Here is a 22,614-nt window from a genome sequence, read left to right on the forward strand (position 1 = left end):
AACCTGAGGGTCGATGAGTCCCCTGGGCCAGATGGGATATATCCTAGGATTCTTTGGGAGGCAAGGGATGAGATTGCAGAGTCTTTGGCATTGATCTTTGGGTCCTCACTGTCCACGGGGATAGTGCCAGAGGACTGGAGAGTGGCGAATGTTGTTCCTCTGTTCAAGAAAGGAAATAGGAATGACCCTGATAATTATAGGCCAGTTAGTCTTACTTCGGTGGTCGGTAAGTTAATGGAAAAGGTCCTGCGAGATAGGATTTATGAACATTTAGAAAGATGCAGCTTAATCCGGGATAGTCAACACGGATTCGTGAAGGGTAAGTCTTGCCTCACAAATTTGACTGAATTCTTTGAGGAGGTAACTAAGTATGGTGATGAAGGTAGAGCAGTTGATGTCATATACATGGATTTTAGTAAGGCATTTGATAAGGTCCCCCTTGGTCGGCTCATGAAGAAAGTAAGGAGGTGTGGGATAGAGGGAAAGTTGGCCGATTGGATAAGTAACTGGCTATCTCATAGAAAGAAGTTTAACAACACCAGGTTAAAGTCCAACAGGTTTATTTGGTAGCAAAAGCCACACAAGCTTTCGGAGCTCCAAGCCCTTTCTTCAGGTGAGTGGGAATTCTGTTCACAAACAGAGCATATAAAGACACAAACTCAATTTACATGAATAATGGTTGGAATGCGAATACTTACAACTAATCAAGTCTTTAAGAAACAAAACAACGTGAGTGGAGAGAGCATCAAGACAGGCTAAAAAGATGTGTATTGTCTCCAGACAAGACAGCCAGTGAAACTCTGCAGGTCCACGCAACTGTGGGAGTTACAAATAGTGTGACATGAACCCAATATCCCGGTTGAGGCCGTCCTCGTGTGGCACAGGACAAGGACGGCCTAAACGGCCTCAACACGAGGACGGCCTCAACCGGGATATTGGGTTCATGTCACACTAGTTGTAACTCCCACAGTTGCGTGGACCTGCAGAGTTTCACTGGCTGTCTTGTCTGGAGACAATACACATCTTTTTAGCCTGTCTTGATGCTCTCTCCACTCACATTGTTTTGTTTCTTAAAGACTTGATTAGTTGTAAGTATTCGCATTCCAACCATTATTCATGTAAATTGAGTTTGTGTCTTTATAAACTCTGTTTGTGAACAGAATTCCCACTCACCTGAAGAAGGGGCTTGGAGCTCCGAAAGCTTGTGTGGCTTTTGCTACCAAATAAACCTGTTGGACTTTAACCTGGTGTTGTTAAACTTCTTACAGTGTTTACCCCAGTCCAACTCCGGCATCTCCACATCATATCTCATAGAAGACAGAGGGTGATGGTGGTGGATGGAAAATTTTCAGACTGGAGACCAGTTACCAGCGGTGCACTGCAGGGATCAGTGCGGGGTCCTCTGCTATTTGTGATTTTTATCAATGACTTGGAGGAGGGGGCTGAAGGATGGATCAGTAAATTTGCTGATGACACCAAGATTGGTGGAGTAGTGGATGAGGTGGAGGGCTGTTGTAGGCTGCAAAGAGACATTGATAGGATGCAGAGCTGGGCTGAAAAATGGCAGTTGGAGTTTAACCCTGATAAGTGCGAGGTGATTCATTTTGGTAGGACAAATTTGAATGTGGATTACAGGGTCAACGGTAGGGTTCTGAGAAATGTGGAGGAACAGAGAGATCTTGGGGTTCATATCCACAGATCTCTGAAGGTTGCCACTCAAGTGTTTAGAGCTGTGAAGAAGGCCTATAATGTGTTAGCGTTTATTAACAGGGGATTTGAGTTTAAGAACCGTGGGGTTATGCTGCAATGGTACAGGACCTTGGTGAGACCACATTTGGAATATTATGTGCAGTTCTGGTCACCTCACTATAAGAAGGATGTGGAAGCATTGGAGAGAGTGCAAAGGAGATTTACCAGGATGCCTGGTTTGGAGGGTAGGTCTTATGAGGAAAGGTTGAGGGAGCTAGGGCTTTTCTCTTTAGAGCGGAGGAGGTTGAGAGGCGACTTAACAGAGGTTTATAAGATGATGAAGGGGATAGATAGAGTGGACGTTCAGAGACTATTTCCTCGGGTGGATGGAGCTGTTACTGGGGGGCATAACTATAAGGTTCATGGAGGGAGATATAGGAGGGATGTCTGAGGTAGGTTCTTTACTCAGAGAGTGGTTGGGGTGTGGAATGGACTGCCTGCTGTGACAGTGGAGTCGGACACTTTAGGAACTTTCAAGCGGTTATTGGATAGGCACATGGAGCACACCAGAATGATAGGGAGTGGGATAGCTTGATCTTGTTTTCGGACAAAGCTCGGCACAACATCGAGGGCCGAAGGGCCTGTACTGTGCTGTACTGTGCTATGTTTGTTCTCTCTCTCTCTTTGGAATGTGAGAGGGAGCTGGAGCACCCAGAGGAAACCCACGCAGACACGGGGAGAAGGTACAAACTCTACATAGTTACCCAAGCCAGGAATCATAGAGTTATAGAGGTTTACAGCATGGAAACAGGCCTTTTGGCCCAACTTGTCCATGCCGCTCAGTTTTTACCACTGAGCTAGTCCCAATTACCCGCATTTGGCCTATATTCCTCGATACCCATCTTATCCATGTAACTGTTTAAATGCTTTTTAAAAGACAAAATTGTACCCGCCTCTACTACTGCCTCTGGCAGCTCGTTCCAGACATTCCCCACCCTCTGAGTGAAAAAATTGCCCTTCTGAACCCTATTCTATATCTCCCTCCTCACCTTAAACCTATGCCTTCTAGTTTTAGTCTCCCCTACCTTTGGGAAAAGATATTGGCTATCTAGCTGATCTGTGCCCCTCATTATTTTATAGACCTCTATAAGATCACCCCTAAGCCTCCTACGCTCCAGAGGAAAAAAATCCGTCTATCCAGCCTCTCCTTAAAACTCAAAGCACCAAGTTCCGGTAACATCCTAGTAAATCTTTTCTGCCCTCTTTCTGCCCTAGTTTAATAATATCATTTCTATAATAGGGTGCGTAGAACTGTACACAGTATTCCAAGTGTGGCCTTACCAATGTTTTGTACAACTTCAACAAGACGTCCCAACTCCTGTGTTCAATGTTCTGACCAATGAAACCAAGCATGCCGAATGCCTTCTTCACTACCCTGTCCACCTTTGACTCTACTTTCAAGGAGCTATGAACCTGTACTTCTAGATCTCTTCGTTCTATAACTTTCCCAATGCCCTATCATTAACTGAGCGAGTCCTGCCCTGATTTGATCTACCAAAATGCATCACCTTCCATGGGCCTGGAATGCGCTGCCAGGCAAGGTGGTGGAGGCGGACACACTGGGAACGTTTAAGACTTATCTAGATAGCCACATGAACGGAGTGGGAATGGAGGGATACAAAAGAATGGTCTAGTTTGGACCAGGGAGCGGCACGGGCTTGGAGGGCCGAAGGGCCTGTTCCTGTGCTGTATTGTTCTTTGTTCTTTGTTCTTATTTGTCTAAATTAAACTCCAGATACGATTCATCGGCCCACTGGCCCAATTGATCAAGATCCTGTTGCAATCCTAGATAACCTTCTTCACAGTCCTTGAATCGAACCCAAGTCCCTGGAGCTGTGAGACAGCAGTGCTAACCACTGTGCTGCCCTTTAATACTAACACTGTGTCTGTTTATATAGAGCAAGCTCCCACATCATTGAGGTTTATTTATTAGTGTCACAAGTAGGCACTGAATGAAGTTACTGTGAAAATCCCCAAGTCACCACACTCTGGCGCCTGTTCAGGTACACCGAGGGAGAATTTAGCATGGCCAATGCACCTAACCAGCAGGTCTTTCGGACTGTGGGAGGAAATTGGAGCACCCAGAGGAAACCCATGCAAACACAGGGAGAACGTGCAAACTCCACATAGACAGTCACCCAAGGGCAGAATTGAACCCAGCTCCCTGGCGCTGTGAGGCAGCAGTGCTAACTACTGTGCCACCGTGCTGCCCCATATCAACAAGCAGATTCTCGACTTAAATTCAACCAATGAGAAAAAAAGAGAAAGAGAAAGACTTGAAATGGTTTAGCCTTTCGACAACCTAGGGCATGAAGTACAATGAAGTTTAGTCACTGTTGTAATGTAGACAGCCAAAATGTGCACAGCAAGCTCCCACACACAATCTGACAATGACCAGTGAATCTGTTTTACTGATGTTTATTGAAAATCAATATTGGCCAGGACACTGACACTGATCAGCTAGACAGCCAGGACACTCCCCCTGCTCTTCTTTGAATACAATGGGATCTTCTATATCTACCCGCGAGAGCAGACAGGGTGTTAATGTTTCACACTGACAGTGTAGCAATCCCTCAGTACTGTACAGATGTGTCAGCATTGACTATAGACTCAAGTCACTGATGTGGGTAATGTGGGAGGTAAGGATGCTACCTGTGAACCAAGGCTGAGATTAATCTTTAAAAGATATCCAATATCGGGTGAATCTTGGGGAATATTGTTACGGAAAATAGTCTGTGATATTTTAGGTCGCTGAATGTTTCATGCTCGACTACAACAGCTGGTCCCAGCTCATTACAATAAAAGAACAATTGGTTCAAAGAATAAAAGAATAAAAGAACAATTGGTTCAAAGAATAAAAGAATAAAAGAACAATTGGTTCAAAGTCACCTTTGTTCCAACAGAAGGTTATTGTTGAGAAGGAATAAACCTTGAAGAAACTGGTAGTAGATGCCAAATACTAACTTCAGCAATGTTTTCATTCCAGATGTTTGAGCTGCATGTCACAGATGTTACTGGAGTGCCACATATGGGTAATGACACATCAGAAACTGATACGCAGCCAAAGCCACGAGAGAATGACATGTTCATAATGAGAGGACCACCAGGTCCCAGAGGTCAGTGCCACATCCACCACTCAACAATCTTCAATCTGATTGGTTACTTTGCTTGGAGGATTGGGATTGGAGGGGTGGAGGTGGGGAATAGGTTAAAGAAAGGAGCCAATATGGGCATGACGGGTTAAATATTTCCTGTGCAGTATGATTCTGTGGGAGTGAAGTGGATCTCGCAACACCCATTTTTAGCACAATGCAGTTAACACACCGTGAATAAAGTAAGCCAGTTCCAGGAACTGATTTAGTGTGAATAATCTGAGTGAAAGGGGAAGGGGAGTGGGAATTTAATATTCCTGGCTGGAAGGATTCAAATATGATGAAGACAAGAAAGGAGTGCGGCTGGTCACAGATGAAAGAAGCTCTGACGACATTACAGAGGGTTCATGAGGGTGAAGATCAAAGACAGGGGGGGAAATCTTACCAAAATTTAACAATGTGTTGGTTCTGGCGAGAAAAATGGAGAGAATCGCGCTGACAGCTCCATGATTTCTAACCAGATCTTGAGCCTCATTGACAGAAGTTTTTATGGTCAGAAGAATCACTCTGCAACAGCCTCCCTCTGATTCACCCGCCCCAGCTCCATTTGAACATGCCAATCAGTGGGGAGCTGCATATACACGGCTCCTCAGTCTTATTCTGCAGCGATTGCAGGGGAAGGCAGCCAGGAAGCACGCACTGCGATTCTCAGAGAGAGCCCTCACCAGACTACTGGATGGAGTGCAGCAGAAGCGGGATGCACTCTACCCCTCCTCCAGGGTAAGGCCTCCCACCAAGGTCACCACCCCCTGCCTGGGATGCAGCGGCAGCCCTGGTGAGTGCCAGCTCCCTGCAGAAGAGGACGGGGCAGCAATGCCACAAGAAGATGAAGGATCTTCGCTCAGCCAGGGTAAGTGAGCCTCATCAGTCTTTTCCTGGAACCCCCTCACACACCCCTCCTACCTTCATCTTCATCTCTCACCCAGCCACTTCGTCCTTTCCAGCACCTTTCTCCTCCCCCCACCCCCAATCACCATGTCCCCCCTCCCCACTCCCCCGGGGACTCGCTGTTATGCTCCTCACACTCCAGCTTGCACTCAAGCCCCATGCCGACCAGACCTTATCACCATCTTAAATGTCAACACTGCCGCCTACACTCTCCCTATCTGTGCCATTGCAGGACATTCAGTCACAACAAGCCTGAGCAAGCAAACCCAGCCGGAGTAATGCCCATGCTCAGAACCCTCACATCATTCGAGGAGAGATGCCTCGAGCTGGCCAGGGAGGAGGAAGAGTGTGCTTGCGCTGATAGTGAACTGGGGGCAGCAGACAAATGTGAGAATCCTCAAGACACGCTGTCATTCCTCAAGTCTCAAGTGAGTTAGCAATGTTCCCTCCGTATCCCCTGTCATGCACTGATGCCATCTCCCTGCTATTGCAGGCCAACCAGCCGAGCAGGTTGGACCATCCGGCTCCGAGGGAGACTTCTCCAACCTCACTGTTGAAGAAGTGTCACAAATGTCACCCACACCCAGCACCAGCGCAGATACTCACACCTCGGTGGGATCACTATGTAGACAGGCTTCTGGGTCACTCTCTGGTGAAGATCCACAGCAGACAGAGACGTCCCAGAGAACCGGCGCTCGGAGAGAGGCCAGGACTCTGCTGGGCCCCTGCCCAATGATGTGCCCCTGGGCCCGGTTGTCCCACAGCTGCTGGGGCTGCAAAGGCAGAGTGGCGAGCATCAGGAGAGGATGACAGCCTCCCTCCTTGGATTGCAAGGTCACCTGGAGGAGTCCCATCACCTTCTGTCCAAGGAGATGGTGCCGTTACTGCAGCGCACTGAGGCCAACACTGTGAGGGTGTAGACCTTGGCACAGGACGTGGCAGGAGATATCTGCAGCATGGTTCACCTCATGACCCCCATGTCTGAGGGCATGAACTCCACGGTGCAGGGCTTCGACTGCATGGTGCAAGCATTGGTGGGAATCCACAAGTGTCAGCACCAGAGGACGGTGGGCTTCTGGATCTCACTCCAGCTGCCCCTCCATCCCATGGAGGACCACCGGATCCATTGGGCACCTGAAGGGATGAGAATTGTCTTGTACAAAGTCCAGAGCCTTCCACCCAGGAGACCCTGGGGGTGTCCAGCCTATCTGAGACTCCTCCCACCCCCTCCCCCCCACCCCCCAACATCCCCACCCCCTGCCTTCCTGTGAGTGACACACCTCCAGTACTGAAATACCTGTGTTGTCCAAAAGCAGGCCGGGGGCCTCAAAGTCCAGTCCCCCAGAGGGCGCACGCCACAGTCACCTCAAGCCAAAGGTCCAGGCACCAGAACCACATCTTCAACAGCCCAATCGCCTGCTCCTCCAACACGCACTTTGTAGTGTGAGCCTCTTTGTATCGAGTCTCCGCTGGTGTATGTGGCCTCTGCACTGGTGTGATCAGCCACCTCCTGAGTGAGTACCCCTTGTCCCTGAGGAGCCATCCCTCCAGACCCCGCTCTCCCTCAAAGACAGCTGGGATTTGTGAGTGGCCCAAGATGTAACTGTCATGGGCACTCCCTGAGAAACAGGCACACACCTGCGTCTGTGACTTCCACCCGAGTGCTTCCAATTACCTGTGTGAATTTCTGCTCTCCCTCACACCACTCCCTCTGACACTACAGCAACATCCCCATATAGCTTCCTCTGTCCTCCAGCAGGATGAGCGTCTATTACCTCATGAAATCTGATGTTCCATCCCCCCATATAACACGCGGCCTTGCATAGCGCTAAAGTGCATCAGCGAGAGTGCATGACAACAGGGTCAGCACCCTATCTGGGCACGTCAAAAATTATAGAAATCATATGGTGCCAATCATATATTGAACAGGGGGAGTGGTGCCAGTTATCACCAGTCTATCTTGCCAGGGGGTTCTCCACAATGCCAGCTGTGTGCTGCTAAGGCTTGAATTGAAAGACACATCTACATTACTGGGGCTTGGTGTTCCAAGGGGTTAATCCTTGTCTGTGTAGCTAGATTTAGCTCGGGATATTCAACTGGCATGCTGAATTCCTCCAAAATTCGTCAGTTAGTCACGCTTGCAATGACATTCATCTTGCCGAGACATAGCAGAATGCTGAGAGGTCTGTAATTGTCTTTTGAAGCAATTCCCTAGAGGGCAGCCTCATCCTTTAGGCTCTTCAATGCTGCGCAGTTAAGCAGCCTTGCATGAGAGCAATCTATGCACTCTCATTTGATTTTGATTTTGATTTATTATTGTCACATGTATTAGTATACAGTGAAAAGTATTGTTTCTTGTGCACTATACAGACAAAGCATACTGTACATAGAGAAGGAAACGAGAGAGTGCAGAATGTAGTGTTACAGTCATAGCTAGGGTGTAGAGAAAGGTCAACTTAATGCAAGGTAGGTCCATTCAAAAGTCTGATGGCGGCAGGGAAGAAGCTGTTCTTGAGTCAGTTGGTACATGACCTCAGACTTTTGTATCTTTTTCCCAAAGGAAGAAAGTGGAAGAGAGAATGTCCGGGGTGCACGAGGTCCTTAATTATGCTGGCTGCTTTTCCAAGGCAGCAGGAAGTATAGACAGAGTCAATGGATGGGAGGCTGGTTTGCGTGATGGATTGGGCTTCATTCACCACCTTTTGTAGTTTCTTGCGGTCTTGGGCAGAGCAGAAGCTGTGATACAACTAGAAAGAATGCTTTCTATGGTGCATGTATAAAAGTTGGTGAGAGTCGTAGCTGACATGCCAAATTTCCTTCGTCTTCTGAGAAAGTAGAGGTGTTGGTGGGCTTTCCTAACTATCGCGTTGGCATGGGGGGACCAGGACAGGTTGTTGGTGATCTGGACACCTAAAAACTTGAAGCTTTTGACCCTTTCTACTTCGTCCCCATTGACGTAGACAGGGGCATGTTCTCCTCTATGCCTCTTGAAGTCGATGACGATCTCCTTTGTTTTGTTGACATTGAGGGAGAGATTATTGTCGTCGCACCAGTTCACCAGATTCTCTATCTCACTGCTGTACCTGACAGTCAAAGTATGCAGAGAAGTGGATTTGAACTTCCTGTCCAGTAATCCCCTCTGGCCTCACACCATTGACAGAGTGAGGTTTGTAGGTGTCACTGCATTCACCCTCTCCCAAGTGAGAGGGTCTTAATGCCTCATGAGGCAGTGCAGCTCCATATCACTGATACCTCCACACTGCCCTTGCAGCCTGGTCTCTCCCAAAGCAGGATCCCAGGGCCTCATAGTCACCCCCAGTACTCGACACAATAACCTGAGAAAATTAATTGACATTTGCAAATATACAGGCTAATGAATAAAATGTAGTGTGGATTTGACTAACTTGATTGTGTTCTTTGATGAAGTAATGGGCAAAGATAGTGGGCAAATATAGTGGGCTTAATTAACATTATGTATTTGGACTTTCAAATGGTGCTTGATAAAGTATGACACAGAATATTAATTTTGCAAACCCTATGTTACTTAAGCAATTGGGGCTCGTACTGGGGAAGGTGTGACCTCTATGAGAAGGATGGTCTACACCTTAATCAGAAGGGGACCAATATCCTGGGGGGTAAATTTGCTAAGGCCATGCAGGGAGGTTTAAACTGATTCGGGGGGGGGGAGGGATCCTGAGTAGTGGGGCTGAAAGTGAGGGATGCATGGATGGGGACTGGTGGAGGTGGGGTGGAGCAGGGTTTGAAATGTGTATACTTCAATGCCAGGAGTATTCGCAATAAAGTGGGTGAACTTGCAGCGTGGATCAGTACCTGGGACTTCGATGTTGTGGCTATTTCAGAGACATGGATAGAGCAGGGGCAGGAATGGATGCTGCAGGTCCCGGGGTTCAAATGTTTTAGTCGAAGTAGGGAAGGAGGTAGAAGAGGGGGAGGGGTAGCATTATTGGTCAGAGATTGTATCACAGTGTCAGAGAGGAGGTTTGATGAGGACTTATCTGTTGAGGTAGTATGGGCGGAGATTAGAAATAGGAGAGGAGAGGTCACCCTGTTGGGAGTCTTTTATAGACCTCCTAAAAGTTCTAGAGAGGTTGAGGAAAGGATTGCGGAGTCAATCCTGCTTAGGAGTGAAAGTAATAGGGCAATTGTTATGGGGGATTTTAACTTGACTAATATTGACTGGAATTGTTATAGCTCTAGCTCGTTAGAGGGGTCAGTTTTTGTTCAAAGCGTGCAGGAAGGTTTTTTGACTCAGTATGTAGACAGGCCAACTAGAGGTGAGGCTATATTGGATCTGGTGCTGGGAAATGAGCCAGACCAGGTGCTAGACTTGGAAGTTGGTGTGCATTTTGGTGATAGTGACCACAATTCGGTTACGTTCACCTTAGTGATGGAAAGGGATAGGCATGAACCTCGGGCCAATGGTTTTAGCTGGGGGAAGGGTAATTATGAGGCTATTAGGAGAGAATTAGGAAACATAGGTTGGACTAGGAGATTACAGGGACTGGGAACGTCCGACATGTGGAGTTTTTTCAAGGAGCAGCTACTGCGAGTCTGTGATAGGTATGTCCCTGTCAGGCAAGGAGGAATTGGTAGGGCTAGGGAACCGTGGTGCACCAAAAAAGTTTCTTTGTTGGTTAAAAAGAAAAAGGAGGCTTATGTTCGGATGAGACGTGAGCACTCGGGTAGTGCACTAGAAAGCTTTAGATTGGCTAAGAGGGAGTTGAAGAGCGAGCTTAGAAGGGCTAAAAGGGGACATGAGAAGACTTTGGCGGATAGGGTTAAAGAGAATCCTAAGGCGTTCTATAGGTATGTCAAGAACAGAAGGTTGGTTAGGGCAAGTTTAGGGCCAGTTATAGATGGCAGAGGGAAGTTATGTGTGGAACCGGAGGAGATTGGTGAAGCATTGAACCAATATTTCTCTTCGGTGTTCACGCAAGGGGACATGAATATAGCTGAGGAGGACACTGGGTTGCAAGGGAGTAGAATAGACAGTATTACAGTTGATAAGGAGGATGTGCAGGATATTCTGGAGGGTCTGAAAATAGATAAATCCCCTGGTCCGGATGGGATTTATCCAAGGATTCTCTGGGAGGCAAGAGAAGTGATTGCAGAGCCTCTGGCTCTGATCTTCAGGTCGTCGTTGGCCTCTGGTATAGTACCAGAAGATTGGAGGTTAGCGAATGTTGTCCCATTGTTTAAGAAGGGGAACAGAGACTTCCCCGGGAATTATAGACCGGTGAGTCTCACTTCTGTTGTCGGCAAGATGTTGGAAAAAATTATAAGGGATAGGATTTATAGTTATTTGGAGAGTAATGAATTGATAGGTGATAGTCAGCATGGTTTTGTGGCAGGTAGGTCGTGCCTTACTAACCTTATTGAGCTTTTTGAGAAAGTGACCAAGGAGGTGGATGGGGGCAAGGCAGTGGACGTGGTATATATGGATTTTAGTAAGGCGTTTGATAAGGTTCACCATGGTAGGCTTCTGCAGAAAATGCAGATGTATGGGATTGGGGGTGATCTAGGAAATTGGATCAGGAATTGGCTAGCGGATAGGAAACAGAGGGTGGTGGTTGATAGTAAATATTCATCATGGAGTGCGGTTACAAGTGGTGTACCTCAGGGATCTGTTTTGGGGCCACTGCTGTTTGTAATATTTATTAATGATCTGGATGAGGGTATAGTTGGGTGGATTAGCAAATTTGCTGATGACACCAAAGTCGGTGGTGTGGTAGACAGTGAGGAAGGGTGTCGTAGTTTGCAGGAAGACTTAGACAGGTTGCAAAGTTGGGCCGAGAGGTGGCGGATGGAGTTTAATGCGGAGAAGTGTGAGGTAATTCACTTTGGTAGGAATAACAGATGTGTTGAGTATAGGGCTAACGGGAGGACTTTGAATAGTGTGGAGGAGCAGAGGGATCTAGGTGTATGTGTGCATAGATCCCTGAAAGTTGGGAATCAAGTAGATAAGGTTGTTAAGAAGGCATATGGTGTCTTGGCGTTTATTGGTAGGGGGATTGAATTTAGGAGTCGTAGCGTTATGTTGCAACTGTACACAACTCTGGTGCGGCCGCACTTGGAGTACTGTGTGCAGTTCTGGTCCCCACATTACAGGAAGGATGTGGAGGCTTTGGAGAGGGTGCAGAGGAGGTTTACCAGGATGTTGCCTGGTATGGAGGGGAGATCCTATGAGGAGAGGCTGAGGGATTTGGGATTGTTTTCGCTGGAAAGGCGGCGGCTAAGAGGGGATCTTATTGAAACATATAAGATGATTAGAGGTTTAGATAGGGTGGATAGTGATAGCCTTTTTCCTCTGATGGAGAAATCCAGCACGAGGGGGCATGGCTTTAAATTGAGGGGGGGTAGTTATAGAACCGATGTCAGGGGTAGGTTCTTTACCCAGAGGGTGGTGAGGGATTGGAATGCCCTGCCAGCATCAGTAGTAAATGCGCCTAGTTTGGGGGCGTTTAAGAGATCCGTAGATAGGTTCATGGACGAAAAGAAATTGGTTTAGGTTGGAGGGTCACAGTTTTTTTTTTAACTGGTCGGTGCAACATCGTGGGCCGAAGGGCCTGTTCTACGCTGTAATGTTCTATGTTCTATGTTCTATGAGCAGTTTGGATACCAATCTGGCTAAAGGACAGAAATCAGAACCTTTCTCAGAGGTGTTCTGGAAAAAATTAACAGTGATTCTCCCCAGGGATCAGTCAGCTAAAATGGGAGTCACATGGTAGATTAAATTTAGTGCTGTGAAATATTTTTGTCGGAGTCAATTTCAACTGAATGGTGCAATTTTAATGGGGGAATAGGAACACAGAACAAAGGAGATGATCATGCTCATTGGAGATCAATCCTCTCAGTTCCAGGACATCACTGCAGGAGTTCCTCAGGGTAACATCCTAGGTCCAACCATCTTCATCAGTGACTGCACAATGTTCAGCACTATTCGTGACTCCTCAGGTACTGAAGCAGTCCATGTCCAAATGCAGCAAGACCTACAGGCTTGGGCTGACTAACGTTCATGCCACACAAAGGCCAGACATTGACCACTATATTAAACATTTACTCCCTCCACCACCGACGCACAGTAGCAGCCGTGTGCACCATCTACAAGATGCACTGCAGCAACTCACAAAAGTTCCTTAGGCAGCACCTTTCAAACTCACAACCTCTACCATCTAGAAGGACAAGAGCAGCAGATACCTGTAAACACCACCACCTGGAGGTTCCCCTCCAAGTCACTCACCATCCTGACTTGGAAATATATCGCCATTCCTTCACTGTCACTGAGTCAAAATCCTGGAACTCCCTCCCTGTCAGCACTGTGGGTGTACCTACACCAGCAGTCCCAGACACCTTACTTTTTTTTATCACTGACATCATATCTTTCACACAACACAAAAAGTTCCAGGAAACACGTTCTAATTTCATTTTATAAATTAACTCTTTACGTAATGCATTATGAAGCATGAGTAAGTCATGATATGCAGCGGTTTGCTGACATATAAAGGCAATAAACAGTGTGAGTAGAGCCGTCCCACACACAGTCATCATGGAAAGCTGCACAAACCTGCAATCACCAGGCAAGACTGTTCTCTTCCTGTTGGGGAACACTTCAGCGGTCACGGGCATTCGGCCTTGGATCTTCAGGTAAGCGTTCTCCAAGGCGGCCTTCACGACACACGACAACGCAGAGTCGCTGAGCAGAGACCGATAGCCAGGTTCCGCACACATGAGGACGGCCTCAACCGGGATCTTGGGTTCATGTCACACTATCTGTAACCCCCACAACTTGCCCGGACTTGCAAAATCTCACTGGCTGTCCTGTCTGGAGACAATACACATCTCTTTAACCTGTGCTAAATGCTCTCTCCACTCACATTGTCTGTACCTTTAAGACTTGATTAGCTGTAAAGACTCGCATTCCAATCATTATTCATTATTCTGTAACTTGAGTTTGTGTCTTTATATGCCCTGTTTGCTGTTTGTTAGCAGATCTCCCACTCACCTGACGAAGGAGCAGCGCTCCGAAAGCTAGTGGCGTTTGCTACCAAATAAACCTGTTGGACTTTAACCTGGTGTTGTTAGACTCCTTACCAAATCTGCAAGGAACAGGCATGAGTTTATCACAAGCCCTAATCCTCAGCCTGACTTTGGGGCTGATCCCCTGCTGCATGTATTTAAAACTATTTTTCAGTAGTATGGTTTCAATTTGGGTTGTGCAGGGAGAGAGTGGCTGCTGGTGGTTATGTTATTGAATCCACACCACTCACTCCTGAGAATACTCCTAGGCCCAATGCGATAGCAGAGAATTTTGAGCTGACAAGACAGCCACTATTCTTTCAGTGAGACATCCTATTTGCAGAAACGAACAGAACCAATATTATCAATTAGCACAATCGGATCAGTCAAATGTTCCCAATCAGTCTGTATCTGTCTCATTTAACTCTCCCATATCTTTTTAAGCAGGACCACCTGGGCAAAGAGGAGACATTGGAAATCCTGGACTGCCTGGTGAGCATTCTGGCTTTATTTCCGTTATGATGTGGAGATGCTGGCGTTGGACTGGGGTAAACACAGTAAGAAGTTTAACAACACCAGGTTAAAGTCATTAAAGAATTCCCACTCACCTGAAGAAGGAGCTTAAGGCTCCGAAAGCTTGTGGCTTTTGCTACCAAATAAACCTGTTGGACTTTAACCTGGTGTTGTTAAACTTCTTACTTTATTTCCGTTACTCAGGATTTGCAGAATATTATCTTTGATTTGTTTACCCTGCAGTTAGGCTCTTTCAGAGATGCTCCTATTACAAGACTGGCAGGACAATAGGAATGCCCTGTTTCTGCCTAAAGTATAACAGAAAAAGCTGGACATACTCAGCAGATTTGGCAGCAGTTAGAATAATTACCTGGGGTGCCGGGGGGGGGGGGGGGGGTACATTGGGGAAACTATGCAGACGCTGCGACAACGGATGAATGAACACCGCTCGACAATCACCAGGCAAGACTGTTCTCTTCCTGTTGGGGAGCACTTCAGCGGTCACGGGCATTCGGCCTCTGATATTCGGGTAAGCATTCTCCAAGGCGGCCTTCGCGACACACAACAGCGCAGAGTCGCTGAGCAGAAACTGATAGCCAAGTTCCGCACACACGCGGACGGCCTCAACCGGGATATTGGGTTCATGTCACACTATTTGTAACGCCCACAGTTGCGTGGACCTGCAGAGTTTCACTGGCTGTCTTGTCTGGAGACAATACACATCTTTTTAGCCTGTCTTGATGCTCTCTCCACTCCCATTGTTTTGTTTCTTAAAGACTTGATTAGTTGTAAGTATTCGCATTCCAACCATTATTCATGTAAATTGAGTCTGTGTCTTTATAAACTCTGTTTGTGAACGGAATTCCCACTCACCTGAAGAAGGGGCTTAGGGCTTCAAAAGCTTGTGTGGCTTTTGCTACCAAATAAACCTGTTGGACTTTAACCTGGTGTTGTTAAACTTCTTACTCAGTAAAATAGTGCAGATGATTAATATATTTTTATCGTTCACATCTCAACCGTGACAAAAGTTGGAGCTTATGGAATAAAAGGGACAGCAGCAATATGGTACAACATTGGCTGAGCAACAGAAAACAGAGTAGTGATAGGCTGGAGTAAGGTTTTTAGTGGAGTTCCCAGCGTTCACTGTTGGGAACCTTGCTTTCCCTGATATATATTTATATATATTTATATATATTTATATATATTTATATATATTTATTACTACAGGGCACAATTTCAATGTTTCCGGCTTGTGAACTGTGAGGAGGATAATGTGCAACTTCAGAAGGAAATAGACAAGTTGGTGGAATGGACGTACAGGTGGCAAATGGTGTCCAATGCAGAGCAATATGAAATGATTCATTTTGGTAGGAAGAATATGGAGAAACAATATAAAATAAAGTTTACAATTCTAAAGGGGGTGCAGGATCAGGAGCAGAGGCACCTGGGTGTACATGTACCTAGGTCATTATAGGTGGCAGGACAGGTGGAGAGTGTGGTTCATGAAGCATACAGTATCCTGGGCTTTATTAATAGGGGCATAGAGTACAAAAGCAAGGGAAATGATATTAAACTGTATTAGACTAGTTCAGCATCAACTGGAATATCGTGTCGGAAAGATGTGAAGGCATTGGAGAGTGTAGAAAAGATTCACGAGAATGGTTCCAGGGATAGGAACTTCAGTTATGAGGATAGATTGGAGAGGTTGAGGCTGTTCTCCATGGAGAGAGGAAGGCTAAGAGGAGATTTGATAGAGATGTTCAACATCATGAGGGGGCTGGACAGAGTAGATAGAGAGAAACTATTCCTGCTGGTAAAAGGATCAAGAACAAGAGGGCACAGATTGAAAATAATTTGCAATAGAAGGAAAAATATGAAGAAATCTTTTTCATGCAGCAAGTGGTTAGTGCTGAGAATGCACTGCCTGAGAGTACGATGGAAGCAGATTCAGTCAAGGCATTGAAGAGGAAATTAGACTGTTTCTAAAAAGGAGGAAGGCAAATGGCAGGAAGTGAATTATTCATTTAGAGATTCAGTACAGTCAGAGTTAGCACTTCAGGCCAATGAACCTTCAGTTCAACTGGGGATAGTTTGAGACGTAACAAGATGCAGGGAAAGAGGGAGAGGAGGAAGCAAAACATAAGAAATGCTAATCGGAGAAGGCCATTTGGCCCCTCAAGCCTGCTCCACCATTCAGTAAGATCATGGCTGATCATCTCCATCAAATTGTCGTAATGTGTAACGAGACAGGTAGAATTAAGGATCTTCTTGTGAAGGGGGGTCAGTTTAGGACAGAGTTGAGGAGGAACTTCTTCTCTCAGAGGGTGGTGAATCTCTGGAATTCTCTGCCCACTGAAGTGGTGGAGGCTACCTCGTTGAATATGTTTAAGTCACGGATAGATGGATTTCTGATCGGTAAGGGAATTAAGGTTATGGGGAGCAGGCGGGTAAGTGGAACTGATTCACTTCAGATCAGCCATGATCTTATTGAATGGCGGGGCAGGCTCGAGGGGCTAGATGGCCTACTCCTGCTCCTATTTCTTATGTTCTTATGTTCTTAAATCCACTTTGCCACACCATTCCATATCCCTCTCACTCCTTTAGTGTCCAAAAATCCATCTCTCCCAGTCTTAAATATGTTATCGACCGAACTTCCACAGCTCTCCATCGGGTATTCCAATGACTCACAGCCCAAAGTGGATACATTTTTCTTCATTTAAGTTCTATTAGACAGCTTGCTATCGTGAGATTATCCCTTCTCGTTTTGGACTCTCTTACCAGGGGTAACAGACCCCTGATGTCTATCCTGTTCTGGGACCCTTGCTGTTTGTCATTTTCATAAATGACCTGGATCAGGAAGTGGAGGGATGGGTTGGTAAGTTTGCTGACGACACCAAGGTAGGTGGTGTTGTGGATAGTTTGGAGGGATGTCAGAAGTTGCAGCGAGACATAGATAGAATGCAAGACTGGGCGGAGAAGTGGCAGATGGACTTCAACCCAGATAAGTGTGTAGTGATCCATTTTGGCAGATCCAATGGGATGAAGCAGCAGTATAATATGAAGGGTACCATTCTTAGCAGTGTAGAGGATCAGAAGGACCTTGGGGTCCGGGTCCATAGGACTCTTAAATCGGCCTCGCAGGTGGAGGATGCGGTCAAGAAGGCGTACGGCGTACTAGCCTTCATTAATCGAGGGATTGAGTTTAGGAGTCGGGAGATAATGCTGCAGCTTTATAGGACCCTGGTTAGACCCCACTTGGAGTACTGCGCGCAGTTCTGGTCACCTCATTCCAGGAAAGATGTTGAAGCCATTGAAAGGGTGCAGAGGAGATTTACAAGGATGTTGCCTGGATTGGGGGGCATGCCTTATGAGGATAGGTTGAGGGAGCTTGGTCTCTTCTCCCTGGAGAGACGAAGGATGAGAGGTGACCTGATAGAGGTTTACAAGATGTTGAGAGGTCTGGATAGGGTAGACTCTCAGAGGCTATTTCCAAGGGCTGAAATGGTTGCTACGAGAGGACACAGGTTTAAGGTGCTGGGGGGGTAGGTACAGAGGAGATGTCAGGGGTAAGTTTTTCACTCAGAGGGTGGTGGGTGAGTGGAATCGGCTGACGTCAGTGGTGGTGGAGGCAAACTCGTTGGGGTCTTTTAAGAGACTTCTGGATGAGTACATGGGATTTAATGGGATTGAGGGCTATAGATAGGCCTAGAGGTAGGGATATGATCAGCGCAACTTGTGGGCCGAAGGGCCTGTTTGTGCTGTGGCTTTCTATGTCTATGTTCTATCCTGTCATTCTACAAAATCACAGAATCCTTACAGTGCCAAAGGAGTCCATTCAGCCCATTGATTCTGTACTGATCCTCTGAAAGAGCATGATACTTAAGTCCCACTCCCCTATCTCCGTAAACTTGCACATTTTTTCTTTTCAGATTGCAGTCCAATTCCCTTTTGAATAGCTCAATTGAACCTGCCTCCACCACCCTCAAGAAATTCATTCCAATCTCCAACCACCCTCTGAGTTAAAAATATTTTCCTCACCTCACTTTTCCAAAACCCTCTCCCAACCTTGAATGTTTCCATGATATCACTTTTCAGTTTCTAAAACTCTGAACAGTATAAACCCAATTCACTCATCCTCCCTCACAGGACAGCCTCACATCCCACAAATCAATCTACTGAACGTTGACCATATATTTTGTAATTTTATTCCTTCATGGATCTGGCGGGGCCAGATTTGTTGTCCATCGAAATTATCTCTCGGAAGGTGGTGGTGAGCTGCCTTCTTGAACCATTGCTGCATATGTGGTGTGCACATTCACAGTGCCAATTTATCTTTCCTCAAGTATGAAGACCAAAACTGTACACCAATACTCAACTGTGATCCCACCAGAGCCCTATGTATCTGCAGCACTTACTCTTATACCCCAACCCTTTTGCAATATAGGCTAACATACCATTTACTTCCCAAATTTCTCACTGCACCTGCATGGATCTGTGTACAAAAACTCATATCCCTTTGAACACCCTCATTTAATTATTTCTCATCATTTAAAACATCTATTTTTCTATTCTTATAACCAAGTGTGAGGTTCTTACAAACCTCCCACTTGTCCACATTATACTCCACCTGCCAACCTATTTACCCACACCCCACTCATTAAGTGTTAACTGTTTATATTCCTCTGCAGCCTCTATCCTCCTTTTCCATCTAGCTTTGTGTTATCATCAATATTAGATCCATTATGCTCAGTTCCAGTTGAGTTCGCAGCACCGACCGTTTCAGCGTTCCACAGCCTTTGACCTCAAAAATGATCTGTTTATTCCTGCTCTCTATTTTAAGGCTTTAATCAATCCTGTCTTCCTGTAAATACATTACCATCAACGTAAGAGCCTTTATGTTTTTCTGTGGTACCTTATGTACACTTTTTAATGTCTAAGTATGCCACATCCATTGGTTCCCCTTTATCTATCCTGCTAGTTACCTCCTCAAAAATGCAAATAGATTTTTAGTGGTGAGATGGTGGTGTATGGTACCCAGTGTGGAGAGGGGAAGGAGGAGGACCTCCTCTTGAACCTGCTCCTGGACCTAGCCAAACTTACCTTCAACAGGTCCAGGCAGTGGGCGACCGAGGGGGTAGTCCGACCTGACTGTCTGCCCCTCTGCCATGGCTACATTCACGACCAGGTGTCCCTGGAGAGGGAGCATGCAGAGTCCACAGGCGCCATCGAGGCCTTCCCTACCCAGTGGGCACCATGGGGACTGGGGTGCCTTACCGACCCTCTAAATCATGGTTTGGTTTAACATTTTTAGTTACATTTGTGGTGTGTTTTTTGTTTCGAGCATTATCCCTTTAAGGGGCTGCGCCTTTAATTTGTCCCTCAGTTTGTTTGATTTAATTTAGTTGGGTTATTTGACTTGCACCAAGATAGGGCAATATCACCAGCCTAGTAATCCCACAGAACAGGTTTCTGTTTAGTGGACACGAGTCAAATCCTACCACAGCAGCTGGTGAAATTTAAGTTTGATTCATTAATTAATAAAATCTGGAATTAAAGGCTTGTCTCAATAATGGTGACCATGAAACTATCATCAATTGTCATAAAAACCAATTGGTTCACCAATGTCCTTTAGGGAAGGAAATCTGCCATCTTTACCAGGTCTGGCCTACTCGTGACTCCAGATCCACAGCAATGTGGTTGATTCACAACTGCCTCTGAAATGGCCGAGTGAGGCACTCAGTTCAAGGGCAACTAGGGATGGCAATAATTGCTGGCGCAGCCAACGACACCCACATCCCATGAAAGAATAAACACATTTCTCTTTTGTGAATCCATGTTGACTCTGCAGAATCAGGTTATGATTTTGTTACCATTAACGATCAATTCCAGCACTTTTATTGAAAGGAAGTTGAAGAGAGGAGATTGAAGTGTGAGAAGACATCCAGCTTGTCAGTGAGGAGTTCATTAGAGGATGAAGGTTGTTCAATTCCACAGTTTAATTGTTTTTAACTCACATCAGTGAAACAGTAATTGGAGTTGTTCCATTTCAGGTTTACAGGGACTAGCTGGCCTTCCTGGTCCAATTGGACCCCCCGGAAAGATGGGAGAAGTAGGTGAGGCAGGGACACCTGGGCGGACAGGTAAGTCACTTTGTAAACACAAAATAACATTCGCACAGCTGGATTGAATATTCCACAGTGGACTGTGTAAACTATAGAAACATAGAAGATAGGAGCAGGAGGAGGCCATTTGGCCCTTCGAGCCTACTCTGCCATTCATCACGATCATGGCTGATCATCCAACTCAATAGCCTAATCCTGCTTTCTCCCCATAACCTTTGATCCCGTTCACCCCAAGTGCTATATCCAGCCGCCTCTTGAATACATTCAATATTTTGGCATCAACGACTTCCTGTGGTAGCGAATTCCACAGGCTCACCACTCTTTGGGTGAAGAAATGTCTCCTCATCTCCGTCCTAAATGATCTACCCTATATCCTCAGACTGTGACCCCTGGTTCTGGACACGCCCACCATCGGGAACATCCTTCCTGCATCTACCCTGTCTAGTCCTGTTAGAATTTTATAAGTCTCTCTGAGAACCTCCCTCATTCATCTATGAAACTATGAAAATACTGAAGAAGAATAACTTACTTCAATTCAAATAAAGATACTGTACTGTCTTGTAGCTGAGTTTCCCCATGCGCTCTGGAGTTTTAACCGTACAGCTTTTTCGCGACCCTGGTGAAAATGCAGGACAGAGCAACGCTCCAATCCTGGGGATAGTCCAAAGATAGGGTGGGGGCAGGGGTCCAATCCCAATCTCAGCATTGTGGGTGGGGCTCTGATCCCAGGAATGGGGGGTTCCAATTGCTAATCCCGTGGCCTCTGACCTTGTGTTCCAAGAGCAACGTTTTATCAAGGTGGGGATCAGCTTCCGGGTAGGAGGGTCTGATTTTATGGGACTTTGTTTATGGATATCTAATGGAGGGGAGCTTGAGGGAGCTCCTCCTGACCCACAAGCCGTGCTGCACAGATATTTAACTTCTTCCTGAGCTCTCCTTGCCTTCCTCAGCCACCAGGATTTCCAAGGCCAGGGAAATGCAGCCACCTCCTGTAAAACTGCAAGGCAGGGTAACTCAAAGACAGACATCCTCATCAACATTTAAATCACCAACTTGCCTCCTGAGAGTGAGAGCACTGCCCACTTCTGGTTCCACCTCCCACAGTGAAAGATCTGTTGGGATCCGTAGTATCTCGACCAATGTGGCAAGTTACAAATTAAAGGATTATATACATGAAGAGTTTAACAGCACAACTATCCAAATCTTCTACTAACAATGCCCTGACACTAACTGCAGACTCCAGCCCTGGCAATATGTGCCTTCACTCCCAATAGGTCCAGGTTCACATGCTCGCACTCTATTGGTTCCAGTCTGGTCACATGGCCGATGAAGGATCACCCATTAAAGAGGCCACGTTACCACTGGACCAGAACTCATACTTTAAAAATTTCTATCATGCCCACTCCACCTCAATCCAGCTAAAACTCCTTCCATTGTAACATGAACAAGCTGATCAGCCAGCAACTTGTTACGCATTCAATCAAAACATAACTATTCTGAACCTCATCTCCTATTGCTCCATATTCCTTGATGAACTTAACCAACAGGAATCTGATGATCTCCACCTTAAAACTTAAATTTGGCCCACAACTTCCCACCTTTGAGATGAATATGGTGCCATTCTCTGAGTTGGTACTTGTGCAGGTGGGATCAATATGGAACACCGAGCTCCTCCTCCTGAAATGGCAGGGGAGGAGGATCTAGATTTTCAGCACCTGAAATGAAAGAGGGAAAAGGTGGTTTGAAGGGAGACCCTCTCCACTCTCTCTGATTTTGTAGAGTCAAAGTCATTATGGTATGAAGACCATTCAACCCATTGAGCAATGCCAGCTCTCTGTTGAACAATCCTCATAGAATCCTGACAGTGCAAGGATATAGGGACAGTCAAAACACATGCTATTTTGAGAAGGGGCCAAGGTATGGCAGCATATTGTACTCTGGAGGTTTGCGCATTGCCAGGCATAGGCACAATGCAATTAAATTGCATCTCCACTATGAAGATCGCCCCATAATGGTTGTTAGTAAATGGCTACCCATTAAAAATTGAAGTGGGTACAGGGGCTGCGGGACTCCTTAATGGTAGTCAACTTATAATCGCCTTCAGGCTGATATTCAGCTCCTGAACTTAGAAAACACAAAAGCCAGGCTGGCCA

At 46.2% G+C, this 22,614-nt stretch overlaps 1 protein-coding gene across 1 annotated transcript in view; it reads left to right on the forward strand.

The window, feature by feature from the left end:
* LOC144487126 (uncharacterized) overlaps positions 1–22,614 on the forward strand; it is an 81,425-nt gene that overhangs the window by 18,716 nt on the left and 40,095 nt on the right. The window contains exons 3-5 of the mRNA XM_078205184.1: positions 4,736–4,865; positions 14,274–14,318; positions 20,390–20,479. Of these exons, the coding sequence (XP_078061310.1) occupies positions 4,736–4,865; positions 14,274–14,318; positions 20,390–20,479 (265 nt within the window). The remainder of the gene's footprint in view (positions 1–4,735; positions 4,866–14,273; positions 14,319–20,389; positions 20,480–22,614) is intronic.

This window comes from Mustelus asterias, unplaced genomic scaffold, assembly GCF_964213995.1.
Source record: "Mustelus asterias unplaced genomic scaffold, sMusAst1.hap1.1 HAP1_SCAFFOLD_602, whole genome shotgun sequence".
NCBI lineage: Eukaryota > Metazoa > Chordata > Chondrichthyes > Carcharhiniformes > Triakidae > Mustelus > Mustelus asterias.